The following is a 21,895-nucleotide window of genomic DNA, read 5'->3' as shown; positions in this document are numbered from 1 at the left end:
AGCCACTCCACGTCATTATAAATACGGAGGTTATTAGCTGTTAGTTGTAGCAGGATAATTACAGTAATTCAGAGGACCTGGCAGAAACATCATTTAGGCGTGCACACACACACACACACACACACACACACAAACACGATGGACTGGTGGGTTGTGGAAGGAGTTCGGTCACTGACGGAAATGTTCATTTGATGGCGAGCAACACAGTCTGGGTCTTGTTCAGTAGGGAGGAAACGTTTTGAAATATTGTTAATCTTTAAAACATATTACTGAATCTGTTACAGCGAGACGATGGTGACTGAGGACTGAGGTCGTTTAAATTACAGGACCATTTTATAATGACATGAATTTAGATTAAATATACTCATATACGGAATTCCACGCATGTCACTCTTCTTAACTGCCAGTTGAGGTGGAACACAAGACCCCAATCTATAGGCCATGGTTCCATATGAACAGTTTGTTTTGGAAAAAGACAGGCTGAAAGATAGACCACAGTCTTCCTTAAGGAAGCTTCATTGGATCCTTGCAAAGTGTCAGCAATGATGACGAACCAGGCTGCGTTCGTTTGTTTTGACCGCCCAGAGATAATTCGTTCTTTATCTGTCACGCACAGAACACTCATAAAGGCCTAAGGACACCCGCTGCCTCATTGCCCACATCAACAGAGCGAACAGGGCGCCCGGAATACAGCATCAGACGGAGAACAAGACCTCTCTACGTGTGGAGAAGCAACCGTCCCACAGTGAAAGAGCGACCGATGACCCACCTGACCATGTAACTCACTCCTAAAAGGAACACACTAATGACTCAACCAGATTAACATCAACTTATCCAGCTTTACCTCATCTTACTCAGACACAGTTCTAGTGAAAAGCCCTAATCCTCAAGTACTGACTAGCACACCTGATTTTCTAGATTCAGTTCCGAAGACAAGTCATTCAGAGCACAAGCAATGTTTTTAGCATTTTTAGGCCAATTAGTCATTATAACGGTGAAATCAATATAATTACACATTTACAGTCTGTCACAAATCATATTGAATGATTTATCGTTATTCTACCAGTCCCAAAATATTTTGTCCCAAAGTATGTAGCATTCCTAAGATTTAGTGTGCGCGTGTGTGTGTGTGTGTGTGTGTGTGTGTGGGGGGGGGGGTCATAGGTAACTTAGCTGGTCTAGGTCATTGTTTGTGTATTTCAATGCACAGAGTCGAGTGAAAACAATTCCCTACTAAACAGACCCAGGGTAAAAGCTTGACCCCAGGGGCAGATGCATCATCAGGACAGTGACAGGGGGATGGAGACGCTTCGGTAGTAACACCAGAACCCCGAAGGAGCACACACACATTGTGAAGAAGCCCGGCGGGTGAGTTGCAGCGGGTGAGTGGTGGCGGCTGATGGGGAATGGTGATGGTACTGAGGGAGGAAGACACTGACCTTCACACTACACAGGTGCAGCAGCATTATGAGTCGTCAACTCAAAGCACATCAAACCCTGAGGAAAAGGTCATGGGGTTAATCAGCATGGAAAGCAACACAGAGCCACAATGGTATTTCATGGGGCATCCCTAAACTGCATAAAGTCATTTACCAGACACTCCTATCCAGGGCCATACACCTGGATGTTATCAAAGTGATCCCTGTGGGAATCAAGCAAACCGCCCTTTGTGTTTCAAGCACCATCCTCTACGAACTGAGCTTGCTTACATGGGACTAAATTACTAAAAACGAACTGCTTTACTGGGATTAAACTAAATATACCTAAACTAATGTCCCAGATGTGCAGATCCTGGAATGAGCTAGTGGTATGAGAAAGCAAGCAAAAGTTTCATATTAGATCTTCATCAGATCAAATATGGAGTAGCCTATTGATACGGGCATTAGAACTGTGATAGAGACAGATCACTGGCAGAACAAGACAAACAGACCACGTTAAAACAGACAGATGAAAGACGAGAAGAATAAACACATTATGTAGACTCTGATTCGAAGGGACAAACACAGAAGAATATAGATGCAAGAAAAACAGGCCGACTAGGGTAGATACTTTGCACAGCCTAGACTCCAGTATACACATGGCAGCCAACTTGCATTGAAGTCTAGACTACTTATATGCTTCAATTGACTACCTAGTGACAGGTAAATGGCAGGTAAAAAAAAAACTTGCTAATGAAGGTCAAATAATTGGAGGGACGTCTATGATCAATTCCACTATCCCTAACAGTCTCTTTAATCTGTGTTTCCATAATATTAAATAGGCAGGAAGAATTCACAAATCCATATGTATGGTGTCATGGGCTCCCTATTTTCTTATTGTTTGTTTGTAAATGTTTGTGTCCTTCATAAAAAAAAAAATGGATGCACCATTGGCCATATCCACTCACTGCCACCAACAAAACTACTAGGGGAAACCCTGTTAACTCTATCTCTCTGTAATTTTCCTTCTCGCCGTCTCTTCCTCCACTGCATAAGTGAATAAAACAGTATTTCAGACACATGGCTCATCAGGTTTCAAATGTTATTCGTTCTAAGTGGAGACTAAGCACATTTCCATTCTCTGCTGGAAGAGCCAACGCGCTCTCATCAGCATTGATCTTTCAGTAACAGGGCTAATGGAGTCGGACAACAGCCTGGTGAGAGAGAGGTAAAAAGAAATTATTCTGCTGTTTCTTTTGGGCGGACTACAGTCTGGAGGATTTCTCCAGGAAACCACCAGCAGTTCAGACAGAAATACTTCATTTATACACAGCCTAAAAAAAAAGATTAAAGAAGAAAGCTTAGATAGTGGTCTTATGTCTTTAAGGTGTGAAGGGAATTGGTTGTATTAGAAAGACAGCTAGCTGTGTAACCTAAGCAGATTAAAAACTGCGGGGTCTTGCTTTTGAATACACACAGCTAAAGAGATGGTAAAGAGATGGCCTTGTGGTAACAGTATAGTCGGCTGCATAGCTAAGAGCAAAAGCTAAGAGCAACAGTGGAGCAGAGATGAGACAGGCTTTAAAAGGGCCTGAGCTCACGGCTGAATTGTACAGTCACAGATCACATTAACGCAGCAGGGAACAGTGTCTGAAAAGACACCATAGGCAGGAATTCAATGACTGTTGCTGCAAGGTGGACCTCAATCTAATTTTCTCTGATTTCTCCCCTCTTTAAGAAGGTGGACAGATCGAGAGGACAACAGAAGACGATTCGAGGATGGACCGTAGGACAATGCTTTAAATATTCCAGCACTTGAGACAATGAGCGTCCTACTATGACTGGAAACCAAGGAGCAGATTGGTAACAGATTCCACAAAACCATGGGATCCAATAAATGTACACTCAGCAACGCAGCTTTATCCACATAGTATAACATAGCATATCGTCAAGTTCGCACACGACGTTAGTGTGTAGTAGGCCTGATCAGTGACAATGACGAGTCAGTCTACAGGGAGGTCAAGGGCCTGGCGCCCTTGAACCCAACCCTGGTCTAAAAGGCGCAGCAGCACCTGAACTTTTTGAGGAGGCTGAAGAAGGCCAGCCTGCCTTCTAAGAACCTTGTGAACTTTTACTGCTGCACAATTGAGAGCATTCTGACTAACTGTGCCACAGTGTGGTTTGGCGATTGCTACATGGCCGACAGGAAGGCCCTGCAACGGGTGGTGAAAACCGCTGAGCACATCACTGGTGCCCAGCTCCCAGCCATTGTAGACCGCTGGCGCATGCGATGTCTCCATTGGGCGCGTGGCATCATCAGGGACCCTTCACATCCACGCCACAAACTGTTTGCCCTCCTTCCATCAGGTAGTTACCCTGCTGAACTCTATGACCCATCACTATCCATGGGTTTCTCTGCCACTCAGGGACCTTGTTGCACTACTCCCTTTGTACTACTGGACTCTGAAACTGCTTTGTAAAGTATTATAATGATGTTTTCAATTGTTGCATGCACATGTATACCTCTGGAACATCATTGCTGCTATCCCTGCAATTCAGTTGCACATGCCACCTTGCACCTTCAGTTTACCTCCATTACACATTTAGAAATGGGACTGTACTTGCATTTTTCAGTTGTCACATGCACGTCTACCTCGTGAACCTCATTGCTGCTATCCCTGCAGTACATATCAGTGTAATGCCACACCTCCAATTTGCTTCGATTGCACATTTAGTATTGCCATTTGTACTGCATTTGCCTTCATTGCTCATCCATACATTGCGCATCTGTACGTCACATCTGTCACATATATTATACATAAGGCTAACTGCCTTTCATTGTACTGTACTTGAACTTGTTCAATGACAAAGTGGAATCTAATCTAATCATGTCTAAAGCCCTATATGACATTAAACATAACCTCTTGAGTACACTGTCCCAAACACCACAACTGCAGTGGAATGACATTCAGATGATGGACATTTTATACAATGCTGCTTAATGCTGTATCCTAATAATATGTACATTTACCACAACCAAACGTAGTGTACCTGTTCTGGGAAATACACTTCTGTTTGCTCTGAGACACTACTCTTGATAAGCCATGTTAGAAGAAAACGGCATTCTGAACAACACTTTCACGGCTGAGTAGGAAAGAGACCAAAGCCCCTTACAGCATTATGTTTCCTGTTTTACATGTAGTCGCATTAGTAGAAGAGCATGGGAAGATTATCATTATCGTTGTGCATAATTCAACGGCAATTTGCCACAAGGCAAACTGAGATGTTGGCAAAGATCGACCTACAGTATGGTTAATATCGGCCCATATATAATGAGCATCAACTTCAACAGCCAATGCTTCTATATGTGTGTGGAACGTACAAGTCCTCTTTCTTTAATGTAATCAGCACTGACATAATGACCACTGGTCAGGAAAGAGTTTAAACTGTCTTTTTAGAACTCTTAAATAACAGCACAACAGTTAAGCAGTTAGGCAAAATCTTTGTTGAGTAGCCATTCATTACAATTGTATTTATTATTCACTTTGATTACATCAGTATATTTGTTCTGCTATCAATCACTCCCAGTCATACCGGGCGGGGAAGCTGGTCTGTTGTTGTTAGACTCTCATCTATCTTTCTCAGCTGTATCTTTCCATCAAACCCAGGAATGGTATATCTGAAAAATAAAGGCTATGTACAAACATGGTATGTGCATGAAGCTGTATGGATATCTACAATTGGGCACATTAGATTCTTACATTAAAAGAAAACGGTGCATTGTAGCCATTAATGTACAGAAACGATATGTAGATGTTTGTAACACAAAATTCTAGCCTGAGTTCTAATCTAAGCAACTTAGAAACGACTTGCCAGGCTGCCTGTTTGCTGCCTGTTTGCATTCTCAATCCTCCCACACTAGAGTTGTGATGACTCAACAAAGCTTTACACCATGCTGCTAACTTCCATCCATAGTGTTAATGAATCCCCTAGACGGCTGGCCCATGGGTAGCCTTCCTCATACAGCAGACAGGTCTGTACACTGTCAATGATTCATTGTCAAAGCCTTATGTCCTCCTCCAAACACACAGAATAACATCTGACTGTTAAACTGTGTTTTCATTTTTTATTTAAAGATACACTTTTTTGGACGGGAAAGAGTTGAAAGATAGAGGGTTGTTTTGCTGAGAGAGCAGTAGGTCAAAAGTAGGTCCAGAACCCACGCTGCAGCAGCAGATGTGTACCAGAGCCAGCCGATTAGGCCACTTGACTCCACTAGGCCACCATATCATTTCAGTAAAGAGCGAATAAAGTCACACTGTAAACTGGTTGTACAACTGAACACTTTGCCGACAGTCTTATCCAGAGCAACATAGAGTTACGGTGTTCATCTGAAGAGATCTAGATGGGACTACAAACACATCCCAGGAAAATGCGTACCTTACTCAATCAAGTGTCCATTACCTAAGACAGAGAAAACAGGACCAGGAAAAACAATAAAATATGCAAGCATTAGCTTACGAAAGCCAGAGGTGGGCGGAGATGGAGGGGCGGTGGAGCTGTTGTAGATAAGCTTTCAAATGGTTTCAGGCGTTCTGGGAAAATGGGCAGTGGCTAATTCTGACATCAGTCTAATATCTAGTGGGAAGATTCTGAGTGTAAACCCTAACACAAAACGCCTTGATAACAATTACAACCTCACTGAATTTTACACTCGAGATACATTCAATTAGAATCAGAACCGTATTTAATCGATAAGTAAAGTAAATGTGAACTTAACATGGTGTAAGGATGCCACTATTAATAGACAATCTCCAAAATAACGCTGCGTTTGTGACATTTCATTTTCAGCCTAACCCTGATCTTGATAAAACTGTACTGTTAACTTCATGCCTAACCCTAAATATAAACTAACCTTAACTTTAAACCTAATTTGGGATTTGTGGCAGTGGAATCTGGCATTGTAGCTATATAGTCTAGTGGAAACTTTCCAAACTCAGTCATCTTCTCTGCTAAGCTACACATATTGCAGACTCAGTGGGAAGTGGACCAGAAACATACAGTAGGTTCCTCATCTGAATAGGCTTTACATGAAGCGTAGCATTTCGACTCACGTCTATATGGGTCATCTTTTTTTTGCAATGGGAGTACAAGTAGATGATTATATTCTGCCTCTGGCGTGTTACCTTTCAACATTATACACAAGCAAGCGCAGATTTATTGTATCTACACTAGAGCTCAGAGGGTTACTGTGGTATAAAAATACTGCTTTTACACAGAACCCCACTGATTTACAGTTGTAGGATTTGGAGAACATTTTAAAATGAAAAGCGCCTTGATATAAACCAAACCAATTTCACTAATTAATTTCACTTAAGTGTAAATTTTGTGACACTAACATATCATTCTGCATATTCACGGTATAAACATAAGAGTCTGTTCTGTTTTTCTGCTTGAACAGAATACAATCAGCAATCTATGAACCAACAACACTGTCCTAAAATTTTCCTGAAGAGTACAATCGATACAACTGGGTTGGTGTCAGGCAAAGCCCATGTTTCATACTAAACCAATAAGATTACAAAACCAGGAAAAGGCAGCGAACGACACATCTGGATTCTCCCACGGGGTGATGAGATTATGAAGTTGGCCTAACGTCTTTGCCACACAGCCACCTGCACACAGTCAAAACAAAAGTCCATTCACAAACCATCAAGTTTAAACCACGTTCAGAGACCAAAGCCACAGCCCTATTTATTATCTCATAGTGTGTTCTATGCCTTCAGTGCATTTACTGGTCACCACAATGAGCATGGTGATGTGACTTCATTTCATCTACATTAGCACAACTTAGTAATACGATTTATCTGGATGGTGAGTCTCATAACATCCACCCTCGGAGGAAAGATTTATGTTAATCAGTCAAGCTAAATATTCATTCCTCTGTCTCTCCATGTGAGATCAGTTTTGATTTAGTAATACCTGACTCTGTTTGACACTATCAGTGTTGATGAGTAAAACCTGACTCAGGGTGACAGTATCAATGGTAATGTTTCAAATCTGACTCAGACTCACTGTCTGCATCCAAAATGGCACCCCAATCCCAAGTCTCTTCATTTACCCTAACCGTGAATGTGCCATGTCAGCAGCAGCCTATGACAAAAACATGCCTCAAGCTACCAATGGCAAGTCGTTGTGAAAAGACACTTTTGAAATAGTGCCATCAGTTTAACAGTATAGTATAGCGTCAGGTCAGCACATTGAAAGATAAGTGCAGCAGTTGTTTCAAGCTATTCTTTCTGTTCTGGCAGTTTTCCTCGTGTGGCTGTACAATTTTGTCTGTTCTGTTCACATTGAACTTAATCTGCTCAATTCTATATGAACCTTGTTGGTTACAACACGTGTTATCATCAAACTAGCTTAGCCACTATCTCCTGGCAGGTCATTCTTCGTAAGAGGCAACACCAGTCAAGTCCACGAAGAGGAGAGAGGCTGGGGTCAGAGTGGATCTTGAACAGTCGCGTCTGACCGGGTCGGGTCAGCGTGGAGTGAAGGAACGCTGGGTCAGACAACGTCATGTCGATAATACCGGCCTACTTTGCTCTGTCCGAGCAAACCCTCCTCTAGCGTGCCGATCTGTAGAGTGTGTCTGTTAAATGCTAGGTGAACTCGAAGACAACGCAGATATGGATGCTGAGGTGGGCACCTCAGGAAGAGCAGCAGCATGATGCAATTGCAACCCAATAAACACATAACCCTTATATTCTAACAGAGATCATAGTGAACTAAACTGATTTAAATGATGACGATTTAAGGTTTCATCTGCTTATGTTTAGCCCGGGTTCTGGTCTGTTCAGCTAACATTCCACCCCATCCACCCTGTGGAAGAGCTATGTTTAGCATATGACAAAGATCGGCAAGATGTAAGAATTATAACTATACAGCCAGGCTAGTTATGGACTCAAATGAATAAAGAATTGGAGATAGGAGCGGAATATACTGTAGGTTAGTGATTAGAGCGCCGCACCAGTAACTACGTTTTCACCCACTGGTGTCTCTTGGTGAGCCCTTGAGCAAGGCACTTAATCCTAATTGCTCATGTACAGTGGGGAGAACAAGTATTTGATACACTGCCGATTTTGCAGGTTTTCCTACTTACAAAGCATGTAGAGGTCTGTAATTTTTTATCATAGGTACACTTCAACAAAAATCCAGAAAATCACATTGTATAATTTTTAAATAATTATATTGCATTTTATTGCATGACATAAGTATTTGATCACCTACCAACCAGTAAGAATTCCAGCTCTCACAGACTTGTTAGTTTCTCCACTCATTACCTGTATTAACTGCATCTGTTTGAACTCGGTACCTGTATAAAAGACACCTGTCCACACACTAAATCAAACATACTCCAACCTCTCCAAAATGGCCAAGACCAGGGAGCTGTATAAGGACATCAGGGATAAAATTATAGACCTGCACAAGGCTGGGATGGGCTACAGGACAATAGGCAAGCAGCTTGGTGAGAAGGCAACAACTGTTGGCGCAATTATAAGAAAATGGAAGAAGTTCAAGATGACGGTCAATCTCCCTCGGTCTGGGTCTCCATGCAAGATCTCACCTCGTGGGGCATGAGGAAGGTAAGGGATCAGCCCAGAACTACACAACAGGACCTGGTCAATGACCTGAAGAGAGCTGGGACCACAGTCTCAAAGAAAACCATTAGTAACACACTACACCGTCATTAATTAAAATCCTGCAGTGCACGCAAGGTCCCCCTGCTCAAGCCAGCGCATGTCCAGGCCCGTCAGATGTTTGCCAATGACCATCTTGATGATCCAGAGGAGGAATGGGAGAAGGTCATGTGGTCTGATGAGACAAAAATAGAGCTTTTTGGTCTAAACTCCACTCGCCGTGTTTGGAGGAGGAAGAAGGATGAGTACAAACCCAGGAACACCATCCCAACCGTGAAGCATGGAGATGGAAACATCAGTCTTTGGGGATGCTTTTCTGCAAAGGGGACAGGACCACTGCACCGTATTGAGGGGAGGATGGATGGGGCCATGTATCGCGAGATCTTGGCCAACAACCTCCTTCCCTCAGTAAGAGCACTGAAGATGGGTTGTGGCTGGGTCTTCCAGCATGACAACGACCCGAAACACACAGCCAGGGCAACTAAGGAGTGGCTCTGTAAGAAGCATCTCTAGGTCCTGGAGTGGCCTAGCCAGTCTCCAGACCTGAACCCAATAGAAAATCTTTGGAGGGAGCTGAAAGTACGTATTGCCCAGCGACAGCCCCGAAACCTGAAGGATCTGGAGAAGGTCTGTATGGAGGAGTGGGCCAAAATCCCTGCTGAAGTGTGTGCAAACATGGTCAGGAACTACAGGAAACGTATGATCTCTGTAATTGCAAACAAAGGTTTCTGTACCAAATATTAAGTTCTGCTTTTCTGATGTATCAAATACTTATGTCATGCAATAAAATGCTAATTAATTACTTAGAAATCATACAATGTGATTTTCTGGATTTTTGTTTTAGATTCCTTCTCTCACATTTGAAGTGTACCTATGATAAAAAGTACAGACTTCTACATGCTTTGTAAATGGGAAAACCTGCAAAACCAGCAGTGTATCAAATACTTGTTTTCCCCACTGTATGTCGCTCTGGATAACATAATCTGCTAAATTACCTAAAATTAGCTTAACTTACTGATCATGCAGGCTCAATTTGTGTTCTTTTAAGATGACACTTTTCTTGGCTAGCGCTACTGTAGCTGCTTAAGATTGCTTAATCACTGGTAAATTATTGACAGCTCAGATGAGTTTGAGATAAGGGTTTAACAAGAACAGCAACATCTGCAATGTAGTCAAAACATTGCCAGTGTAACCGAGTTAAGGAGAGCGGTCACATGTGTGATGGACCAACGGTTTGAAACCTACAGTAGGGCAGTCGGATGAAGGGGTACATAACAGCTACAAAGTCACAGCTAACAAATAACCAACAGGCCTACAGAAAATGCTATGTGTTACCAAATCAAAATTGTAGGCAGGCATATTGCACAGGCTGCACATTCAATCAAATTAACGCTTACAGGAAATGTACTGTATGAAACTATCCCTGATATTTACCTCGTATGCCAAGAAAGAAAGAACACAAACTGGAATATACAGTACCTGAAAGCAAATCTATTATACACTGAGTTGGTATTATTCTGTAGGGGGATGTCATTATAATTTGGTACACGGTAAAATAAACATGTGTCTGTCATCAAATATCACGTGTGACCCACTTAACAGGAATGACTGGGGTCTTTTTCAACCAGAGGATTATATGGGGAGACCCACACAAAGGAATAGGGGACAGCCTCGCGTGCAGACAGAGAAACACTCACACTGGCACCGTATAATCGAATGAGAGTGACACTGCCTAAACCCAGATATACAATGTTTTTGTCAGACTGTCGGTAGCCTACAGTACCGCAAAGCACATCCAGTCGTGTGAGCGAGGTAGATCACTCCAACGCCAGGCTGCTTAATGTGTCCAAGGAGCAATGATTTAACAAAAGAGAGACAACGCGACCTACCTGGGATAAAATAACCTGACGGTGAATCATACTCCAATAACGAGCAATAAATCCGTGATTCGTCTAGCGGTGGATTTCGGGAAAATCCATGTTTAAAATGTGAAAATTAAAGCTCAAACGTCCTGGCTGATATCGACACATGAATAGCGCATACTCCCATCCGACAGCTCGTCTCTGGGTACCATGTAGCAGCAGCCAATCCCAATTTGCTTCCTCAACTGCGTTACTTCCCCCCACCTCTCTGCTGCCCCCATAAACCTCCACTTTCGTACTGGACGAAAACGACATTTTACAATATTGCCATAATGGGGGTTGGAACTATAAATGTAAAAAGATGCGACAAATATTTCCAAGTGGTGAAATTATAGCGAATCTACAAAGTGTGAAATGGAACAAAAGTCAGGTTTAATTAAGCCCTACTCTAGGGCCTATAATGGTAATACAGCTTTCCTCGATTGCTTAAGCCCCTTTGTCCATGCAGAATTCACATTTTCAAAACCGGGTTAGTACGCAGATCCAAACAAAAAACAGCGTTGGCCAGAATGACACATTTCATTTGCAAAATGTATTCACACACTCAAAATCTTAAATAAATAATACAAAATCAACTTTTTATCTCATGAAAAAAAGTCAAATTAATCATTACACAATGGCCCAATAAATACCAACCACAACTATCTTTTAACCCAGAGCGTGCTTAACACTTTTCTTTACATGTATAGGTCATTTGTGGATACTGTAAATATATTTTGTACAATATTGTATTGTATAAGTCAAAAAAACATATGTTTTATTTTTCTCTAAAATAATTTTTACTAAAAGGGATGGAGTATGTCACTGAAGAGTATGAATATCCAGAAACAATGAACATGTGGAAAAATGTTAACCATGCCATGGGTTAATAGTTGTAGCTAATATTTATTGGGCCGTTGTCTAATGATAATTTTAAATAACTTGTCATGAGATGAAAAGTTGTATCTTTTGATGCAAATACTTGAGTTTGTATTATGTATTTAATATTTTGTGTGTGTTATTTATTTCTAAACCTTTGTCTTGCTGTATTTGTCTTGCTGTATTATGTTCTTTTGTTTGGACCTGCGTTTCAACTGTCATGAAAAAGGGAATTATGTTTGTACAAAAGTGCTCAAGCAATCGAGAAAAACTGTAAACTGAATTTGAGTTGACATGGCAGGCAAGGTGCTAGTCAGTTTTATTTTCACCCTTGACTAAAGTGGCTTTTGTCTCTCCATTTTGGAAAACGTTTCTGTCTCGGAACAAGGACATTTTACGTCGCACATGACTTTAGAATCCTCATGAATTATAAAAAATGGAGGGAGAGTTTACTCAGTAATTTGTTTTTGGTTCTTGCACTGTTATTCTGTTAACTGATATGTGTGTTTCCCAGATATTGCGTATGGTATGTCTTTTTTTCTCGCAGTGTTGTGCGAATCCAGAAAAGAATCCTCACTTTTTTAACTGTAATTAGACTGCAACCCGTATATCAGTAGGATTAGTAGCCTACCACATTACCTTCACACTGCTATAGTAAGACAGTTGAGCAACGGGAGACCGAGAGAAACTAGGCTTTTTTCCGTCACCTTCTAGGATTAAAACCGATTAGGAGGAGCGGCTGTAATCGAATTAAAATATGCGATTTTGTTATCAACAACATAGCAAATATGCGCATCATCCAGAAACAAATATTTTGCTATAAACTATTTTGTTATCCTAGTTTTCATGGGAAAGGCAGATACAATGTTTTTTTTATAAAAATATTATTATTACATTATGTCTATAACCCCGTTTTTCTGAAGGAGGGAATGATGTCTGGCACATTTGGGTACGCTCTCAAAGCATGCCCACATGAACTATACAATCGCACCTTCTAAAGGCAATATAGGGAGTTGCCTTCCAAATGATATTTAAAAATAAGACAAGAAAGGGTGTGGTACATGGTCAATACAACACAACTAAGAACAGTTCAGAGGGGAATTGTCCAGAGTGCCTGAACATAGCACTTAGCTGTGGTATTTTGGTATATATACTATACAAACCTACGTTGATGACCAACACAATTAGAGCAGGTCAAAGGGATGTGATGTCATAACCAGGGTATTTAAGCCATTATAGGCCGATTTGATTGAATCCTGAATGCTGATTGGCTGATGGCTGTGGGGTATGAGTACATGGAGTTCCACAAGTTACGCTATGGCTTGGGTAGGTGCAGGCTTGCACAGAATGGGTTTATAAGGAACGTTAGTGTTAAATATTGGACCATTTCCCTCTTCTCTACGTGTCATGTGGCTATGTGAATAGCAATGGAAATGGCACCCTTGGATCTGCTAAGGTAGGGATACTGGAGTGGGTCAGTGATCCTGGTAAACTGCATTTAATGTGGGCCATGACAAGCCTGCTTAAGCGCTTGATGACGGTTAAACGCACCGGGGCACTAATCATTAGGACCTTGGCTTTCTCCTTGAAAGAGAGAGGAATGTGCATGTTTCTTATGATGCTTTAGCCTACCTCTGCTGCCATTTCAAATGACAATTAATAGACAATTGAAGTTCTTGCTCATATTGTACTTCTGCCAGGTACTAAGCCTACTTTGTGGTTTTGAGAAGTTTTGGGGGAATTCAAAGTCATTCTCATGCTTTTTGCAGGCTAACATAAATAATTTCAAATGGCTTTGAGTCTGGCTGGCACTGGCAGTATTATTTTTCTTTTAACTACAGCTGATTGTGGGTTAATTCAATTCTTTAGCATTTTGCTGCTAGCTAGTTGATGGCTAGCTACATATTGGCTTCCCAGACTATTTGATATTAGCCACGAAGAGGATTAGCCACAATAGTGGAATTTGCATTTCATCTTTAAAACTGCATGTTCTTCCTTTTTTAGGTTATAAGAAGATTGCCAAGACCCTGAAACTGATCCAAGAACTGAGCCAAGACCATACAGCGGTTTAACAGGACAGATTCCACTCAGAAATCCAATTAATCATTACACAATGGCCCAATAAATACTAACCACAACTATCTTTTAACCCAGAGCTTATGGTCGACCAAAGAAGTTGAGTGCACATGCTCAGCGTCATATCCAGAGGTTGTCTTTGGGAAATAGACGTATGAGTGCTGCCAGCATTTCTGCAGAGGTTGAAGGGGTGGGGGGTCAGCTTGTCAGAGCTCAGACCATATGCTGCACACAGTATCAAATTGGTCTGCATGGCTTTCGTCCCAGAAGGAAGCCTCTTCTAAAGATGATGCACAAGAAAGCCCGCAAACAGTATGCTGAAGACAAGCACACTAAGGACATGGATTACTGGAACCATGTCCTGTGGTCTCATGAGACCGAGATAAACGTATTTGGTTGAGATGGTGTCAAGCATGTGTGGCGGCAACCAGATGAGGAGTATAAAGACAAGTGTGTCTTGCCTACTGTCAAGCATGGTGGTGGGAGTGTCATGGTCTGGGGCTGCATGAGTGCTGCTGGCACTGGGGAGCTACAGTTCATTGAGGGAACCATGAATGCCAACATGTACTGTGACATACTGAAGCAGAGCATGATCCCCTCCCTTCGGAGACTATTCCAACATGATAACGACCCCAAACACACCTCCAAGATGACCACTGCCTTGCTAAAGAAGCTGAGGGTAAAGGTCATGGACTGGCCAAGCATGTCTCCAGACCTAAACCCTATTAAGCATCTGTGGGGCATCCTCAAACAGAAGGTGGAGGAGCGCAAGGTCTCTAACATCCACCAGCTCTGTGATGTCGTCATGGAGGAGTGGAAGAGGACTCCAGTGGCAACCTATGAAGCTCTGGGTAACTCCACGCCCAGGAGGGTTAAGGCAGTGCTGGAAAATAATGGTGGCCATACAAAATATTGACACTTTTGTTGCTAGCGGTTTAGACATTAATGGCTGTGTGTTGTGTTATTTTGAGTGGACAGCATATTTACATTGTTATACAAGCTGTACACTCACTACTTTACAATGTAGCAAAGTGTCATTTCTTCAGTGTTGGAAAGATGCATGAAAAGATATAACTAAATATTTGTAAAAAAATTGGGATGTACTCACATTTGTGAGATAATATATATATATATATATATATATATATATATATATATATATATATATATATATATATATATATATATATATATTCAAGCTGACCTCTCCAATCAATGCATATAATCAGGTCAGCAGTCATGTTACAGTTCCAGTGTATTTACAGAGAGTAAATCACATCTAATACTGCAGAAGTCTGTTTCATAAACAGACTCCACACCCATAGAATGCTGTGATTATGATATAGCAATATCAAGAAAAAACAAGCCTCTGTTGCCTGGGCCTGAAATAGGAAATAAGCGATCATACAAAATATTTTATAATTTTTTCTATGTGGAGGATATGAAAAACATTTGCTGACCTCTTGTATTTATTGAGGCACCAGAAGTGTTCCTGAAATGGCTTCATCCAATTATGGATAAGCATTTACCCATTAAGAACTACCAAATGCTATGGATACGATGTGGAGTTGATAAACAGTATGAAAGAAATGGTGAGTAAAAGGGAATGCCACTTATGTCTCGCTGCTCAGTGGATTGTATTGCAAACTGAGAAATCACTTACACTAAATGAAAACTAAAATAAACTAGATTACAAAACAAAGATTAATGATGTAAAGAATGATTGTAAAAAGGTCTGGAGTACCTTAAATTAAATTTTGAGCAAAATGTTAACTCAGCTCTGTCCTTAATTGAAGCAGATGGCTCATTCATAACAAAGCTGTTTGGTATTACCAACCACTTTAATTACCTTTTTGTTGACAAGAATATGTAGCCAACAACAAACGCTGAGGTTGATATTCATATATACATGAACTGCCACCTTAACGTGGTGGAGGGGTTTGAGTACCAGAGTGACCCTAGGAGCTATGTTGTCTGGGGCTATATGCCCCTGGTAGATTCTCCCAAGGCAAACAGGTCCTAGGCGACAGGTCAGACTAAGAGCGGTTCAAAACCCTTTAATGATGAATTACATTTTGAGCACCGTGACGTTGCCCGGTATGGCGCAGCCGGGGCCCCATCCTGGAGCCAGGCCCGGGGTTGGGGCTCGTATGTGAGCGCCTGGTGGCCGGGCCTTTCCCCATGGGGCCCGGCTGGGCTCAGCCCGAACGAGTGATGTGGGGCCGCCTTCCCATGGTCTCACCGCCTACAGGAGGGACCATAAGGGGTCGGTGCGGAGAGGATCGGGTATGCAGTCGATAGCGGGGGCCTCGACAACCCAATCCCTGGACACGGAAACTAGCTCTAGGGACGTGGAATGTCACCTCGCTGGCGGGTAAGGAGCCTGAGATTGTGCGTGAGGTTGAGAGGTTCCGACTAGAGGTAGTCGGGATCACCTCTACGCACGGCTTGTGCTCTGGAACCACACTCCTTGAGAGAGGATGGACTCTTCACCACACTGGAGTTGCCCATGGTGAGAGGCGGCGGGCTGGTGTGGGTTTGCTTATAGCTCCCCAGCTCTGCCACCATGTGTTGGAGTTTACCCCGGTGAACGAGAGGGTCGTTTCCCTGCGCCTATGGGTCAGGGATAGGTCTCTCACTGTTGTTTGTACCTACGGGCCGAACGGCAGTGCAGAGTGCCCGACCTTCTTGGAGTCTCTGGGAGGGGTGCTGGAAATTGCTCCAACTGGGGACTCTATCGTTCTACTGGGGGACTTCAACGCACACGTGGGCAATGACAGTGACACCTGGAGGGGCGTGATTGGGAGGAACGGCCCCCCTGATCTGAACCCGAGCGGTGTTGAGATATTGAACTTCTTTGCTAGTCACAGTTTGTCCATAACGAACACCATGTTCAAGCATAAAGGTGTCCATCAGTGCACGTGGCACCAGGACACCCCAGGCCGTAGGTCGATGATCGACTTTGTTGTCGTTTCATCTGACCTGCGGCCGTATGTCTTGGACACTCGGGTGAAGAGAGGGGCGGAGCTGTCAACTGATCACCACCTGGTGGTGAGTTGGATCCGATGGCGGGGGAGGAAGCTGGACAGAATCGGCAGACCCAAGCGTACTGTAAGGGTCTGCTGGGAACGTCTGGCTGAGTCTCCTTTCAGAGAGATCTTTAACTCCCACCTCCGGCAGAGCTTCGACTGGATCCCGAGGGAGGCTGGAGATATTGAGTTTGCCCAACCAGTCCACATGTTTTTTGTGGATTTGGAGAAGGCATTCGACTGTGTCCCTCGCGGCATCCTGTGGAGGGTGCTTTGAGAATATGGGGTCCTGGGTCCTTTGCTAAGGGCTGTTAGGTCCCTGTACGACCGAAGCAGGAGCTTGGTCCGCATTGCCGGCAGTAAGTCAGACTTGTTCCCAGAGCATGTTGGACTCCGGCAGGGCTGCCCTTTGTCGCCGGTTCTGTTCGTAATTTTATGGACAGAATTTCTAGGCGCAGCCAGGGGCCGGAGGGTGTCAGGTTTGGGGACCATACAATTTCGTCTCTGCTCTTTGCGGATGATGTTGTCGTGTTGGCCCCTTCAAGCCAGGACCTTCAGCATGCACTGGGACGGTTTGCAGCCGAGTGTGAAGCGGTGAGGATGAGAATCAGTACCTCCAAATCTGAGGCCATGGTCCTCAGTCGGAAAAGGGTGGCTTGCCCACTTCAGGTTGGTGGTGAGTGCCTGCCTCAAGTGGAGGAGTTTAAGTATCTAGGGGTCTTGTATCGGTCTGTCGTGGTGAAGAAAGAGCTGAGCCACAAGGCGAAGCTCTTGATTTACCGGTCAATCTACGTTCCTACTCTCACCTATGGTCATGAGCTTTGGGTCATGACCGAAAGGACAAGATCCCGGATACAGGCGGCCGAAATGAGCTTTCTCCGCAGGGTGGCTGGGCGATCCCTTAGAGATAGGGTGAGAAGCTCGGTCACCCGGGAGGAGCTCAGAGTAGAGCTGCTGCTCCTCCACATCGAGAGGGGTCAGCTGAGGTGGCTTGGGCATCTGTTACGGATGCCTCCGGAACGCCTTCCTGGGAAGGTGTTCCGGTCCCGTCCCACTGGGAGGAAACCCCGGGGAAGACCTAGGACACGCTGGAGGAACTATGTCTCCCGGCTGGCCTGGGAATGCCTCGGTGTCCCCCCGGAAGAGCTGGAGGAAGTGTCTGGGGAGAGGGAAGTCTACGGCATCTCTGCTTAGACTGCTGCCCCCTCGACCCGGCCCCAGATGAAGCAGAAGATGATGTATGTATGTATGTATATTCATGAATCAATTACGAAATAATGAAGCACAAGCTCTGTAGTTTTGAATTCAGAAAAGTTTGTGTGTGAAGAAATGTAAGTCTTATTGCAATCCATCAATGAACATAAACCACCTGGACAACCTAGATGGTATAAATCTATGGTTGATAGCAGATTATTTGTCAGGCCTATTTACAACACCTTTAATTGGAGCCTAGAGGAAATTGTCTGCCTGCTACCCAATAGCAAAGCACCTTTAAAGTGTTCCAAAATTTGACCATTCAGCCAAACAATCAGCTGTTTATTTTTATATTTTGTGACGCTGTTGCTTAGTGATGATATTCATGAAAGTTTTCATAACCTCTCTGATTATGTGCTCACCATAAACATTTCCCTTGCTCCCGGTAACTCCCTCATCTGTCTCTATGCCGTTGAAACTACGTTGTACACAACTGTCCCCTCACTGCTGCCCACCCTTCAACACAGCTTTAACCACATCCAATATGCCTTTGCTGACCTCCATCTACTACCTAAAAACTAAATGTATGCTTTTTAATCACAGCCTTGGATACATACTGAAAGCCCTGGATGGAACTGGGTTTCGGTATGTTAACACCTACAAATACCTTGGTATTTGACAAAACCTCTGAGTCTCATTCACTACCCACATTGCCCACCTGCAGTCGAAAGTTAAATCCAGAAAAATCCACAATACATGCTGCCAAGTATACACTTGTTAAAATTAACATTCTGTCAATCCTCGACTACAGCAATGTGATCTTTAAGTTTGTAGCTACATAGTTACTCCGTAACGTAGACATAATTTACGACTCTGCCATCCACTTTATGACCTCTGCCCCCTTCAACATTGTGACCTTTCACCCTGGTTAATTGGCCCTCCCTTCATATTCAACACTAAACTCAGTAGAACCAAGTTATTTAATTCTCTTTAAGCATCTTTAAGCCTGTTCTTCTTTGGTTGATAGTCATTTCAGTTTGCTGCTTCCAATGACACCCTTGCTTTGTAATATTATTTATATACACTGTAACTATTTGAATTTCTACATATTTTATATACACCACTTAAAAATTAAAGGAACACTTAAACCACACACAGGGTCTTGATGAACAAAACATATTAAAGATCAAAATATTTAATGTACATTGTGTCATTTGTTGAGAACAAAATTATGTAAAAATGGTCAATGGAAACCAAAATCACCAACCGATTGAGGACTGGATTCCAGCCCACACCGAAAATCTAAGTAGACAAATGAAATCATAGGCTGTTCCAACTTGTGTGAATTTCATCAGGGCAACTCATAATGTCACTCAGTAGTGTGTATGGCCCCCATGTGCCTGTATGTACTCCCGACAACATCTGGGCATGCTCCTGATGAGATGGTGGATGGTGTCCTGGGGGATCTCCTCCCAGACCTGGATCAGGGCATCAGTGAGCTCCTGGACAGTCTGTGGCATTACTTGGCAGCGTTACATAACGTCCCAGAGGTCCTCAATTGGATTCAGGCCTGGGGAACGTGAGAGCCAGTCAATGGCATCAATGGCTATGTCATCCAGGAACTGCTTACAAACTCTGGCCACATGAGGCTGGGCATTGTCCTGCACCAGGAGGAACCCAGGGCCCACTGCACCAGCGTAAGGTCTGATGATGTCAGGGTACCGTTGGCTAGCACATGGAGGTCTGTGCGACCCTCCAAGGATATGCTTCCCCAGATCATCACTGACCCACCGCCAAACCGGTCATGCTGGATGATGTTGCAGGCAGCATAACGTTCACCACGGCGTCTCAAGATTATTTCACATTTGTCACATGTGCGCATGAACCTACTCTCATCTGTGAAGAGAACGAGGTGCCAAACGCGGACCTGCCAATTGTGGTGTTCTCTGGCGAATGCCAATTGAGCTGCACGGTGCTGGGCTTTGAGCACAGGTCCCACTAGAGGACATCAGGCCCTCATGCCACCCTCATGGAAACCAGTAGTCCGGAGATCATTTTGTAGCGCTCTGGCAGTGCTTTTCCTGTTCCTCCACACACAAAGGAACAGATACTGGTCCTGCTGCTGGGTTGCTGCCCTTCTATGGCCCAGCGTTACAATAATTGACTTGACATTGTATGTTTAAAATAAAAACGGAACAAAATGTTACTTACATTTGTAATTCAATAAGATGAGAGAATTGTTCATAGGTTTCATACATGGGTTTTTATACAAGGCACTGTATGTACTATATATATATTAATATGCAGGGTCTAATTACACAGTACATATCAATACAGCAACTACCAGTGGGCTTAGGGTATTAAGCCATTCTGTTTTTTTTCAGTTAGCTTTTGCAGGCACCCAACCATGCATGATGGAGACACAAGAGCATAAGGAGACGAGGAAATCCCTGCTGACAGTTCCAACTCATCACCCTGGGCTGTGCTTGGCTAATATACCTCGCCCAAAAGAACTCCCAGCCACACGTCAGCCACAGCCATCTAGGAGAAATAAACATATGTTAATTTACAAGAGTTGTTTTGACATAAATGTTAATGAGAGCATGTCATTTTCTGTTATACATAGATACACCTTGAACAAGTATAGTTGGCCTGTTTTTTAGAGGTTTAGTTGGCTAATACTAAATTCACCTAGGACTAAAATATGCCAAAATGTACACTATGCTTGCATTTACTTTAACTGGATGTTAGAACAGCCTCAAGCAATGCATCAGTGGTAGTGTGAGCGCAGCCCTGGGAAGACAACCATTGTAGAGCTACAGTATGTTGAGTAAGGAGACTTATCAGACCTCCATTTGCTATCTCTTCCCTAAACTTGCAGGTACTTGAGAAGTGTCACGATAGCAATACTGTGAATCAATGAGTGATACAACTAATGATTACTGTGTCATCCTGTAAAACCGGTTTAGCTGTTTGCCCCTGGATTTCAATTGACATTTTCAACCTAGAGTAGAATTGTACTGGTACTTGTACAGATGAATATTTTATTCATTATGGTGTTGTTAGTTGTCTATTTAGGAAAACTGTATTATTTTTCCCAAAACAAATTTGACAGAAAAGGAATTTTTTGCTAGTGGAAGAAATATTGCAAAACATTGCTAAATGGCAAGCGTAAACCAGGGAATAAATTCCCAAGCATTTTGTTGAACTTTTACACAATTTTATAATATCCATTGCATGATTAAGGCCCTGCTTCATTTGAGCAACTCCTAGCTGAATCTGCACCGTCAATGTCTAGATTTGTGTCTGCTGAATTACATCCAATGTCATTCTGATTCTTACCATGATGCTTACTCAACCAGAAAATGTATACTGTAATCCCTCTGCGCTGGAAGGAATGCACTATCTGGACTTATATGCCTTGATTGAACTTGGCTATTAACATTTCTGAACAAAGATAAACATAGCATATGTGATTATTAAACTCAGGCTTTTATTGTTTTTTATATAAACATAATCAGATAGCATTGTAGACAATGTTTGGGATGAACAGCCTGTGGTTTGTGTGAGAAAATGGTGGGAAATAACAGGCTATCAGTAGATTTCTTGTACTTTGTAACAAATCTTGTACTTTTTTCTAGTAGCTGTTCACCATGCCCAACAACTCTGGTCATTACTGTCTGGACATTCTTGCTCTCCCT

The 21,895-nt window shown here is 42.9% G+C and overlaps 1 protein-coding gene across 5 annotated transcripts in view; it reads right to left on the bottom strand.

Annotated features, from left to right (window-relative positions):
- LOC105019475 (E3 ubiquitin-protein ligase HECW1) overlaps window positions 1–11,208 on the bottom strand; it is a 67,122-nt gene extending 55,914 nt beyond the window's left edge. For 2 of the 5 annotated variants that reach the window (XM_010885695.4, XM_034289375.1), the window contains exons 1-2: window positions 11,005–11,208; window positions 1,440–1,497 (exon numbers count right to left, since the gene is read on the bottom strand). In XM_010885695.4, the coding sequence (XP_010883997.2) occupies window positions 1,440–1,466 (27 nt within the window). In that variant the 5' untranslated portion in view covers window positions 1,467–1,497; window positions 11,005–11,208. The remainder of the gene's footprint in view (window positions 1–1,439; window positions 1,498–11,004) is intronic. The other 3 variants (XM_010885694.4, XM_010885697.4, XM_010885698.4) reach the window with 2 other exon arrangements.
- Window positions 11,209–21,895: the final 10,687 nt, after the last annotated feature.

Source organism: Esox lucius, chromosome 21 (genome assembly GCF_011004845.1).
Source record: "Esox lucius isolate fEsoLuc1 chromosome 21, fEsoLuc1.pri, whole genome shotgun sequence".
NCBI lineage: Eukaryota > Metazoa > Chordata > Actinopteri > Esociformes > Esocidae > Esox > Esox lucius.
This window is presented reverse-complemented; position numbering and strand designations above follow the sequence as displayed.